The sequence below is a fragment of the Mytilus californianus genome, unplaced genomic scaffold, assembly GCF_021869535.1.
Source record: "Mytilus californianus isolate M0D057914Y unplaced genomic scaffold, xbMytCali1.0.p SCAF_6, whole genome shotgun sequence".
NCBI classification, from domain to species: Eukaryota; Metazoa; Mollusca; class Bivalvia; order Mytilida; family Mytilidae; genus Mytilus; species Mytilus californianus.
Genome location: NW_026262712.1, coordinates 62954978 through 62967610, shown reverse-complemented (window position 1 = coordinate 62967610; position 12633 = coordinate 62954978). Strand labels below are relative to the sequence as shown.

Here is a 12633-nt window from a genome sequence, read left to right as displayed (position 1 = left end):
ATTAATTATAAATTCATGGGAAAATGTTTTCATGGTTTTGGTAAATAGTATAAATAGAAATAAGTTGATAAAAACAAAACTTCAATGTAATGTTATCATTTCCTTTAAATAGCAAATGATGAGTACATATCTAGGAGCTTGATGTAAAATTGGTTTGAAATGTTGATTTGCAAATAAATTCCTGGAGTACCAACTTCAATTTATTTTTCTACTGGCTGTATACCTCTCTTGGACATGCTAATTTTTCGTATATATATGCAGCTAGATCAGAGAAGTTAAGGGAAAAAATTCCAAAGGAATCAATTGATATATGCAGCAAAGATTAAGACTTGAAATTAAGTTACAAATTAAAACAGACCTTATCCCGATGTAAACATTGAATGTGAATAGATAGAGAAGACTGCAAATACATCATTGTACATGTACAAAAATTGAGACGACCTTTTCTTAAAATAGTATAAAAAATAGCAAAAAGATACCTACTTTATAAAAAAAAAAAATTATTTTAGAATCTGCATAGACAGATTTTTGAATTTTTATATTCATGAAAAGACAATATTTCTATATTGAATGTTCATGTGACAAGAGCAGATCGGTGTACTTGAAAACTTAGAAGTGAAAAATTTATAAGTATATTTTGGGAAATTGTAACATGCTAAGTACTTTGTGGAACACTTAAAATTAGTGACCAGAAAGATCTTTAGATTTTGTATGTACATGTACATGATTTTTTTCTTAATCTTTTTTATCAATATGCAGCAAGATTAACATTTTTTTTAATTTCAGTTTCAAAAGCTTCAAATGCAATTACCTCTATAAATATTGAATCAGGGCCTTTTATAGCTGACCATGCGGTATGTGTTTTGCTCATTGTTGAAGGCAGTACGGTGACCTATAGTTGTTAACTTCTATATAATGGTGGAGAGTTGTCTCATTGCCAATTACCACATCTTCATTGTTGTTTAGAAATAACTTGATCAGTATCCTCATCAGTATTATTTTATTATTGATTTTCTTGACTTTTTAATAAGGAGAGTGAATTTTCTATTGTTCTTGTTCACTAGATTTCCAACTGCATGTATCTTCTTCAGAGGAACTACTCAAAAAAGTGATTTTTAAATCAATGTATATTAGTAAAATTTAACCAAAATTAACCAAAAACAGGATTACAAAAACTGTATAACCAGCTGTATGACTTATTCCTTCATGATGTGATTATCATCCATTTTTATGATTATTTTTCTTCCCAACAAAATGTTGCTGGGACAGAGATGCAATGAGATTTTTTTTTAGATTAATGGCATCTTTTTTCAATGGAATTTATTTGGATCAATATTAATCTTTATAACTACTTTAGTAGTTTACCTATAGCAGCACATAGCAGAGCTATGCAAACTGAAATTTGCAACAGTAAAACCAGGTTTTACATAGACAAAGCTGAAAGTACTATACAGTTATCTCCATAAACGGATAAAATTCAAAACATTGTCCTTGTATTTGTTACCTTATTAGTATGACAACATCAATATGATTCCAGTATCAAAAGTACTGGTAACTACCCGGACATTTGTCGGTTTTATGTATTCGTCCGAATAAAAGAAAATTTGACAAAAAAGAAAATTTTAGGTGAAAGTCTTAAGATCTGTTAATTTTCTTTATTATTTAAGATTTAATCACAATAAACCAATAAATTTCAAAATTCAAAATGCTGCTTCCCTTAGTAACAAACTGGTAAACCATGGAATTTATTCCATCAAAATAGTTTTATTTTGAGGTTGTGCAATCAAAATCATGATTACAAACTTTATATATTGCATTAGAATAATATATAAATGAATCTGAATAGATAGTTTTCTTTGGATATATATCTGAAACATATCCATTGATTTAGTGGAAAATATTGGATTTTTATGCAATGTGCATTCAGACAAATCTTTTAAATGGCAATGCTGATTGATATCAAACAGTTTGCATAATAAAAATGTTAATAAATATGTTCAATTTATTATGATATGTCACCATAAAAATAAATTGTAATTATAAAAGCAGAAATAGAACTTGTGAATCTTTAGTGACACACTGTAAAAAGTACTATTTTAAAATGGCAATCAATTCTCTTAATTGCCTTCTTTCTGTAATTTTCTAATTATAAAAGAAAAAGCTGCAATGAATAATTTATGGACATTGTTGATTATCTTTTGATAATTTGTTACTAAAGAAGGTTAAAACCAAGATAAAATAGAATATTTGTAAATAAACTGTAATGAAACATTAATTTCTAAGGAAATACCTTTTGTAGATAGTAAATAAATTATGTGTATGAATACAGAAACCCTTCGATATAAAAACCTGAAAGACTTCTAGAGGTCAATATACCTTCTTCAAGCTGAAGTTTTTAAACATTATGTCAGACTCTTTTTAATCAAGAGTCGCATAGTCTTGAATAACATTGTGAATAAATTTCATTGAGACTGTGAAATTATTGCAATTGAGCGATTGAAAAATTGATAAATATATGTGATTTACTTCGTTATTTCAATAATAGACAAATCAAAATCACTTCCACATTTAAGTGGTTAACTTATTGGAAAAAAGATAAATTAATGTTCGATACAGTGAAATTAAGAATCAGTGTAATGTTGACATAGTCTTACATAGTAAAACACTTGGGAGAATCAGGAATCTGACGTCAGGAAATTGATTGGTTGCTGAAACAATATACTGAATAATGTATTACGTAAGGGAATAAAAAGAAAAACAGGTTGTCTTTGTTATTTGATTTTTTTTTTTCAATATTTTGCTCTTTTCCAGCTATGAATTCTAGGAAAATGACAAGATATTGTAATAAGGTATTATTTTTTGTGAAACTTTGATGGAAATTTGTTTAAATTCCATATACATATGGTATTAAAAAATGATAGAAACTGCATGTTCAAAACCAATTACCAATGTAAGGGAATGGTAAAAACTAATGGAATCCTTAAGGAATCTTGTCATAAAAGACGAAGTTATGTCAGAAAGAGGCAGTACATATAAGGAATATGGTATGTTACGTAATGATTTATTTGTAATCCCATTTATTTTATTGGTGTGGAATTCTCAGATAACATATCTTTCAAAATGACATGGATCTACAGCAAGTAAATTTGAAGTTTGAGGAGTGTATTTTGTATTAAACTTTGTGAATTATTGTTTATAATAACCATTATAAACATATTGTAATTTTATGTGGAGTGAAGTTTTTAATTTCTATTGGAATTACAGCTGTAAATGACTTGCAATTCAAATATTCTTTAGAGGATTGTAATGTTATCACACAAATTGATGTATTAAATATTTAAATATGTCAGTTGTGTATTTATATTGTATTCAGTGTAAAGTGTTAAAAACAGAATGCATATTCAAGGCATAAGGATATAATATCTTATTAATTAAACAAGTGTCAAATAAAAATTTGTTAAAAATCCCAAAACTTGTCATAAATATGGAAGAAAATATGATAACTGGATGTTTAACAGTTTACTGTAGAAAATGGAAATCTTATCATGCCAAAAAGAAAAGGTAAAAATTATTGCATTTATTCTAACTTAAGTTCGACTTTTTTGTCCCTTAAGTTGTCTTGTTTCTTTTTGTGAAAAAAAGTTTTTTTACCAATAATTTTGCTTAATAAACTGAAGAAGCAAGAAAATAATTAGCAGTTCCAATTAAGTGGGATAGCAAAAAAAATGAGGGAAATTGAATTTAAACACTGACATAATTTATGATCAATGAGACAGATACCTATCTATATATATATATACATGATATATACACAAAACAACCACTTTTTTGTTTGGAGTTGAGCCTTGGTGTTGTATATTGTACTGTCCAATATGTTTTGTAATTCATGTTATCTTTTTAATGCATTATGTGAGCTGCGTCAGATAGAAATCGACCTTATGCAAGTGCACGTATACATGTACATGTATAAGACTTTGATTGATTTGGTACATTCAAATACGAAATAAAAGATGAACTTTGGTCTGTTTTGTAAGGTTCTTATAACAACTTATTTTCAAAAAGTTACGGACTTCCCGTAGAGATTATTTCAACCCAAAATAAGTTAACAGATATATTTATATTTATTTGCATAAAGTCAATTTCTATCCGACATAGTTTATGTATAGATAGTTTTGTTTTTATACGGTTATTACCCCATGCAAAAGAGTTGTATAGGATATACTGTTTTTGTCCCCTCCGTCTGTCTGTCTGTCAAAACTTTGTTGTCACATGATAGCGTATAGGATATACTGTTTATGTCCCCTCCATCAGTCTGTCTGTCAAAACTTTGTTGTCACATGATAGCGATGTCATTTTTTACAGATCATCATCAAACTTGAATCAAGATTCCCAATCATCAAAATCACAGATGAGGTCGATAACCAGAAAAATCTGAAACGGATGGCCCTTTATTTAGGGAGCGGGGCATGTAAATATACATGTATCCAATATTAATTCATTTGGCTGGGACTATGCCTTAATCTTTTGTCAGATCCTCTTCAAATTTGTATGAAGGATTTCTCTCATCAAAACAATCGAATGAGTTAGATAATCAAGAAAATCTGAAATGGGGGACCATTTTGTAGGGAGAGGACATGTAAATATACCCCATATTAATCATTTGTTGTGTGGGATATGTGAGTTTGCTCACTATAGATTTGTTCCTAAGTTGTAATTGAGCATATGTTGTTAAAGCTAATATATCTGACATTATTTGCTTTTCATGCCTACACATCTATTTGGATTTTACTTTGTCAAAAGTACAATCAGGATTGTCTCTGACGAGTTAGGACTGATAGGTTATTTTTTTTGGGGAGGTGTGCTCATATAAATGGATATAATATGAAAGTTGAAAGCAGTTTCCCCTCAACATTCCTGATAGAAATTTTTATAAAATTTATGTCAAAGGTTCACATAAGCAATATCTCTATAAATATATCTTATTTCTAAAGAGGGTTTGTGCAGCTTGCCCCACTTGTTTGAAAATCAGTTTGATTCATTTATTTTTGGGGGAGTTATATCCCTTGGAAAAGTTAATAATATGGAAAATCGATATATTTTTTATCAACACAGAGCATTTAAATTGAAGTTTTCAATTTATTGTGATCATATTTACTAAAGATATTTAACAAAATTGACAGAATTCCAAAATGCAATCCATTTAGAGAAGAATTTTTGAGTTTTTTTTTACAAAATTATTGCACATTTATTAGTTTTATTTTGTCAATCTGCAATTTTAATTAAGAATTTTGTATTCAGGTTTCTGCACATAATGTAAACAAATTGCAATAACAGAAAAAAAGTGGGTTAGTTTGTACTTTGATTTTGCTGTTTACAGAGCTTTTTACAACTCTTCAGTTTGTAAATGAATGTTATTTTTAAAAATATTGCAATGTTTCTTTTTTCATCCATAGACAAGAATGAAAAAAATTGTTTAGTCTTGACTGATTCTGAGAAAATGCATAATTTGAATTTTATAATAGAAAAAGCTATGAATACATTTTCTTTTTGGACATAAGTATATCATATAATTTAAACAACAAACTGAATTCTTTTCTTTGCACTTTCAGGGATAAGAGAAGGGAAGGATTGAGGAAAGAAGATTATATCATAAAAGATCAGAAAGACGCTACATTAGGCAGAGTTCCTGGTACAGTGAATGGTCAACAGTTTCTTGTTCAAAACTGTGAGGTAAAAATGGCATATCTTAAGTTAAATAGCCAGTACAGAAAAAAATAAATGATCTAACAAAGCAGTGACAGTAGCCGTTGATATTTTTGTATGCATAATGTGACAGTGTTTTTTTGTCGAGCCTTCGACTTTAGTCGAAAAAGCGAGACATAGCGATCCTGCATTCCGTCGTCGTCGTCGGCGGCGTCCACAAATATTCACTCTGGTTAAAGTTTTTGAAATTTTAATAACTTTCTTAAACTATCCTGGATTTCTACCAAACTTGGACAGAAGCTTGTTTATGATCATAAGATAGTATCCAGAAGTAAATTTTGTAAAAATAAAATTCCTGTTTTTCCGCATTTTACTTATAAATGGACTTAGTTTTATTGCCAGGAAACAATACATTCACTCTGTGGTTAAAGTTTTTAAAATTTTAATAACTTTCTTAAACTATCCTGGATTTGTACCAAACTTGAACAGAAGCTTGTTTATGATCAAAAGCTAGTATATAGAAGGAAATTTTGTTAAAATTTTGTACCTGTTTATCCGTATTTCACTTATAAATGGACTTAGTTTTTCTTCCAGTTAACATTAAATACAGTCTGCAGTTAAAGTTTTTAAAACATTTATTAGATTCATAAACTATCCTGGATTTATACCAAACTTTGACAGAAGCTTCTTACAATCAAAAGATAGTATCTAAAGGAATATTTTTATTGATTTCTTTTCCTCATTTTTGTTCAGCCTGCGTTTAACAGCAAAAGTAGGCGAGACACTGGGTTCCGCGGAACCCTTACGAATTTTTTATTTTGTTGTATCATAAGTGTCCTGAAGCTGTTTAATCAAATCACCAATGTAGGAGAAGGAAACAGGTTCTATGTTCTTCTTCTTTATAATTCAGCACTCCATCAACATACTGATGATAACGTGCCGGGCACTGATTTTACTATGCCGCACGTGCGTGGGATCTAATTTTTATTTACAGTGAATAATATACAAAAATAAAAATTAAATTTCTTTTTCTTCTGTTTTTGTACTATACATTTTGGTTAAAACTATTTACATTGTAGAATTTATTTAAATGTTTAGATGTTTATTGAGAACAGATATTGGAATCTGTTCTCAGAAACTTTCAAGAGTAGTACATTGAACTGCAGTTACTGGGAGAAGGTTCCATTGTAAGATTGTTCTTGGGTAGAATGAGTACTTGTATGAGTCTTTAGTGGTTTGTATGGGTCTGAAAGAATAAATATGTGAATGTTGTCGTGTTCTTGTATCGGATTGTGTGAGTAGATCTGTCGAGTATATGGCTACAAGATGATGTATGATTTTGTAGAAGAAGATGATGCGTGTTCTTATTCGCCTTTTCTCAAGAGTTGCCCAATTTAGTGTTTGCAGCATTTCAGTGACTGAGCTGGTGTTATGGTATCTGTTGCATGTGTACCTCGCTGCTCTGTGCTGGACCATCCCAAGTTGGTGTGTTTGTGATTTGGTATGTTGGTCCCAGGCACAGCTGCTGTATTCTAGCTTTGGTCTTACTAGTGCTATGTATGCTTTTTCTTTAACTGTTTTTGAATTTACCTTTAAATTTCTTTTAATGAAGTTCAGCTTTTGTGTGGCTGCAGCTGTGATGTTGTTTACATGCTTGTTCCATTTTAGGTCAGTTTGTATAGTAATGCCCAGATATTTTGTGGATGTTTCTTTTTGCAGTACATGTTGGTGGAGAGTATAGTCAAATTTTAATGGGTTTTTCTTGGTTGTTATCTGGAGGACTGAGCATTTGTCTGGATGGAATGACATGAGCCAGTTGTTAAGTTGAAATATTCATGATTGTGAACAACTTAACTGTATTGTAGTCCTAAATTTCTTAGAAAAAAAATTTAAATTGTAAAATATGCTGGTGTTTAATCCAACAGGAAGTCAATACAGTCTGGTATGGTACAATGTATATATCATCACCTTTCCTATTGTCTATCTAATTAACTACTTACTTTCTGCTTTATAATTGATAGAAATTTACCTGTTGAGATCAATGACTCTTACTTTAATTAGAGAGATTGTGAAATGTTTGTTGATCATGTCAAACTTTATTGATTCTTTGTTTGTTTCACTATGTCAAAATTAATTCTAAGTGCTTGAATAGAATTTGACTGAAGATAAGAAATCAATGATTGCTCTCTTGTGTTAAAGATGAATAATGCACCTTGATTATCATTGTTAGATCAACTTACTCAAAAGACTATTTCATGAATGATGTTTATATATTGGTCCCAGCTCAAAGCAATGTTATAAATACAATGTATAATATAATCAATGGGTATTATTGTATATTGCTTGTGGTTAACTTAAGATAGAGATAATATCATCATAAAAATAACATTATTTTGAAACCAATTTGATATCATATAAAGAACAAATAGAATTGCTGTTTTATGCACTGGTAATTCAATGCAAGACTGTGATATGCACTGATAAATCGATGCAATGACAGACAGGATTGAGGAGAAGACATTTAATATGTTTTTTTTGGACCTGTGTCTAGAGGCAGACAATAAATGTATACATGTATAAGATGTAAAAAAGGCAGAAAAAAACTAGCACCATTTTTGTCAAGCCTGCGACTTTTGTCGCAGAAAGCTAAACATAGGGATAGTGATCCGGCGGCGGCGGCGTTAGCTAACTTCTAAAAAGCTTTATATTTTAGAAGCTAGAAGACCTAGATGCTTCATACTTTGTATATAGATGCTTTATGTTACGAAGTTTCCGTCTGTCATATGTCCATTGTCCTTGACCTCATTTTCATGGTTCAGTGACTACTTGAAAAAAAAAGTCAACATTTTTTGTAATGTTAATTTCTTTCTTATTAAGAGTAATAGGATAACTATATTTAGTATGTGCGTACCTTGCAAGGTCCTCATGCCCGTCAGACAATTTTCATTTGACCTCGACCTCATTTCATGGATCAGTGAAAAAGGTTAAGTTTTCGTGGTCAAGTCCATATATCAGATACTATAAGCAGTAGGTCTACTATATTTGGTATATGGAATGATTGTAAGGTGTACATGTCCAACTGGTAGGTGTCATCTGACCTTGACCTCATTTTCATGGTTCAGTGGTCAAAGTTAAGTTTTTGAGTTTTGGTCTTTTTTTCTAATACTATATGCAATAGGTCAACTATAAATGGTGTATGGAAATATTTTATGATGTACATGTCAGTCTCACAGGTTTTATTTGACCTTGACCTCATTTTCACGGTTCATTTCTCAGTGTTAAGTTTTTGTGTTTTGGTCTGTTTTTCTTCAATTATAAGCAATAGATCAACTATATTTGATGTATGGAAGGATTGTAAGGTGTATATGTCTGTTTGGCAGGTATCATCTGACCTTGGCCTCATTTTCATGGTTCATTGGTCAATGTTAAGTTTTCATGGTTTAGTTTGTTTCTTACAAAAATGTAGATACTATAAGCAATAGGTCAACTATATTTAATGCCTAAATTTATTGTAAGGTGTACATGTCTGTCTGGCATGGTTCATCTGACCTTGACCTCATTTTCGTGGTTCATTGGTCAATGTTTAGTTTTCTTGTTTAAGACTGTTTCTTACAAACAATAAGCAATAGGTCAACTATGTATGGTTTATTGAATGATTGTAAGGTGTGCATGTATTTCTCGTTTGGTTTATCTGACCTTGACCTCATTTTCTTGGATCATGTTAGGTTTATGTGTTTCTTGTAGTAAAGCTTTGTATTTAGGACTATCAACATAAAATCAATGGTTAGTAAAGAAGGCGAGACATTTCAGCGTGTGCACTCTTGTGTTGATACTGCTACTATGGTAATAAATCAAACATAAGGGTATATCATTTATATAATATCTTTGTATTAACATCAAATTTCCAAGATACATTCATACATGTTCCTCAATACTAGTATGAAATACATTTACATAGTTTGTAAAAAGGGATATGGGGTATACCCTTATGAGACAACAACATAACAATACAAAAAAACGCAATTTTAGGACATTTAAAAGTCAACATGCAGACTTCAAAAATAGAAAAGAGTTTGCACTATGCATCAGGCTCATAACCTTAAAGATGTGAAAACTTTTAACAGACGCTACCAAAGGCCTTCCATGAAGACTAAATTCTTTGAAGGACAAAAATACTAAATTATAACTAAAGCAAGCACAGATATCGTCAAAATTATCATCATTAGGTTAGAATGGACTAGATATATATAGTAAAGTCTATTAATGGGGAAAATATGTAGTTACCAATTCATATAACCATATTATATGTAGGGGGGTAAGGGGATGAACATGTTTTACTTTGAGCTGTATTCCTCTTGTTATATCATGATATATTTTAGTACAAAAATTTTAAATTGCTATTATTTTGATTTCAGAATTGTAATATTTATGTGTTTGATCACTCGGCAGCCATAAATGTAGATGATTGCGTTAACTGTAATTTCTTCTTGGGACCAATTAAATCAAGGTTAGTTAGTACTTAAGGTGGTACCCAACACCTTGACTAATATTAATTTGGCTCGTTTAATTTTCATAAAATTTTGACAAAATGTTTACTTTGACCCTTTGACAAAAATATAAAAATTTCAAAAAATTTGAACCAACCACTTTATCAGAAAAATTTTGTTGGTTATATAGCAGTTTGACAAACACTAATTTTGATCATTGAGAAGCTTAATATTTCCTTAACAATTCAACGTAATTAAAACGTTTAGCTGATTTTTACATAGTTATCTCCCTGTAGTGTTAGGTACCACCTTAAGTTTTCTTTTATAGAAGTCTCTCAGTTGTTGCAAGATATTTTAGAGGGACTTGTTTAATTTGTCCATGGCGGAAGTGGTAGAAAAGAGACTTAATGATCCTTCATTCCATCGTTTTCTGGGTTGCCAACATTTAGATTTAAGTCTGTGGATAATTTTTTTCATGTATCAATGGGCGCATTACATTTGCGCGTATTTGGGGATTAAAAAGTTTTACGTTTGTGCGCAGCTTTTGATTACATTTGTGCGCATTCATTTTACAAGTAGCACAGGTAAAAACAAAGATAATTCATAATAGATATGACTATAGTTTATTATTAATTTTGAACATATTTGGAAATTTGAATTATAAATTTTTCATACTGAATTCTGGAAAAAAATTTAAGTGATTATGAGAAATCATGTAATAGATTAAGACATACCGTATTTATTCTAATAAACGCCCCGGGGGCGAAGACAATTTCCAAAAGGGGGGCGTCAATTAGAGAAACGAATTTCGTACCTTACTTCATTGACATTTAACTGAATTTTGTTGAAACAGACTATAGTTACCTACATGTGTTTCTAATTGTCTCCATAATCTTTAAATAGCGTTTATCGGTAATTTGACTTCATCAAATATTTTGTTAAAATTTTCGAATGAACAAGCGTGCACATCAATGGAACATAATTTCAACAGCTCAATAAGGGGATATCATGTATACAAAAGTATCTGGAGTTATGCAATCGGTGACAAACTAAGATGTGAACAAGAGGAAGATAATCCAAACGATAAATTTGCCGTCAAACTTGTCTTTGTCATTGGAAATGAAGAAAAATGTGTAGGCCACGTGCCGATCGAACATAGTAAAATCTTCAACTTTTTCTTAAAAAGAGGAGGCAAAATCAACGCGACTGTGACTGGAAGCAAGTTTTTTAATATCGGACTTGAAATACCTTGCCTATACACATTTTCCGGGAACAATACTGATATTGAAAAACTTAAAAAATTACTGAAATAGAACAAGGATTTTAATAGTAAGACCAAAATAATGGAATCGAAATCGTCAACACATAAAAATAAATATACGTTTAGTTTTAAACTTAAAGTTATAAAATTTGCCGAAGAAAAAGGGAAACATGCTGCAGCAAAATTTTACAATGTTGACAGAAAACGTGTGCGCGAATGGTCCCAAAATAAATGTAAAATTGAAAGTGGATCACAAAATCAGAAAAGACTACCAGGTGCTGGACGGCCTGTTAAGTACAAGGAAATTGATCAAAAATTGATGATATGGTTTAAGGAGAAACGAAGTGCGGGAATTCGCGTGACAGGAAAAGCAATGCGAATTGAAGCATTGAGACTTCACAAGGAGAATGGAAGCCAATCGTTTAAGGCATCTCTTGGGTGGTTTAATAAATTTAAAAAGCGTCATAGAATTACGTTCCGACGAGCAACGCATGTAGCCCAACACTCAAAATCAATTGTTGATGACCGCATTGACAAATTTCTAAACTTTGTAATCCGTATGAGACGGTTTCGAGGGTATGCTACAAGTGAAATCGGGAATATGGACGAAACTCCTGTATGGTTTGAAATGCCAGGGAAATCCACATTAGCAGAATGTGGAGAGAGAGAGATACGTATGGCATCAACCGGACACGAAAAAGAAAAATTGACAGTCACGCTAGCTGCATATGCTGATGGCACAAAGCTGCCTCCTTTAGTTCATTTACCCGGTGTTCGTCCACTTCCAAAAAATGAAATACCAAACGGTGTTGTTGTATACATGTGTGGTTCAGGAAAGAAATCTTGGGCCAATGAGGATAGTATCAACTTTTGGTTGAAAAGAGTGTGGGGATTAAACAATCAGAAACGGCGATTACTTGTATGGGATGCATTTAGAGCACATATCACTCCGAGAGTAAAGGAATCAGTACGAATGAAGTACAATTCGGACATGGCTGTAATTCCCGGAGGCTGCACTTCAAAATTACAACCAGCTGATGTTTCGTGGAATAGGCCATTTAAATCATACATATCGGAAATGTATGACGAATGGTTATTTAATGGACCTGTTGAGAGAACCAAAGGTGGCAACAGACGGGCCCCTTCAAAGTCCGTAATTCTTAGTTGGATTAAAAAAGCATG

The 12633-nt window shown here is 31.2% G+C and overlaps 2 protein-coding genes across 4 annotated transcripts in view; one reads left to right on the top strand and one right to left on the bottom strand.

Moving 5' to 3' along the window:
- The window catches only part of LOC127704734 (U1 small nuclear ribonucleoprotein A-like), a 1100970-nt gene that overhangs the window by 588027 nt on the left and 500310 nt on the right, over nt 1-12633 (bottom strand). The window lies entirely within an intron of this gene.
- LOC127704727 (protein XRP2-like) overlaps nt 1-12633 on the top strand; it is a 39190-nt gene that overhangs the window by 12456 nt on the left and 14101 nt on the right. The window contains exons 2-3 of the mRNA XM_052208928.1: nt 5610-5730; nt 10119-10210. Of these exons, the coding sequence (XP_052064888.1) occupies nt 5610-5730; nt 10119-10210 (213 nt within the window). The remainder of the gene's footprint in view (nt 1-5609; nt 5731-10118; nt 10211-12633) is intronic.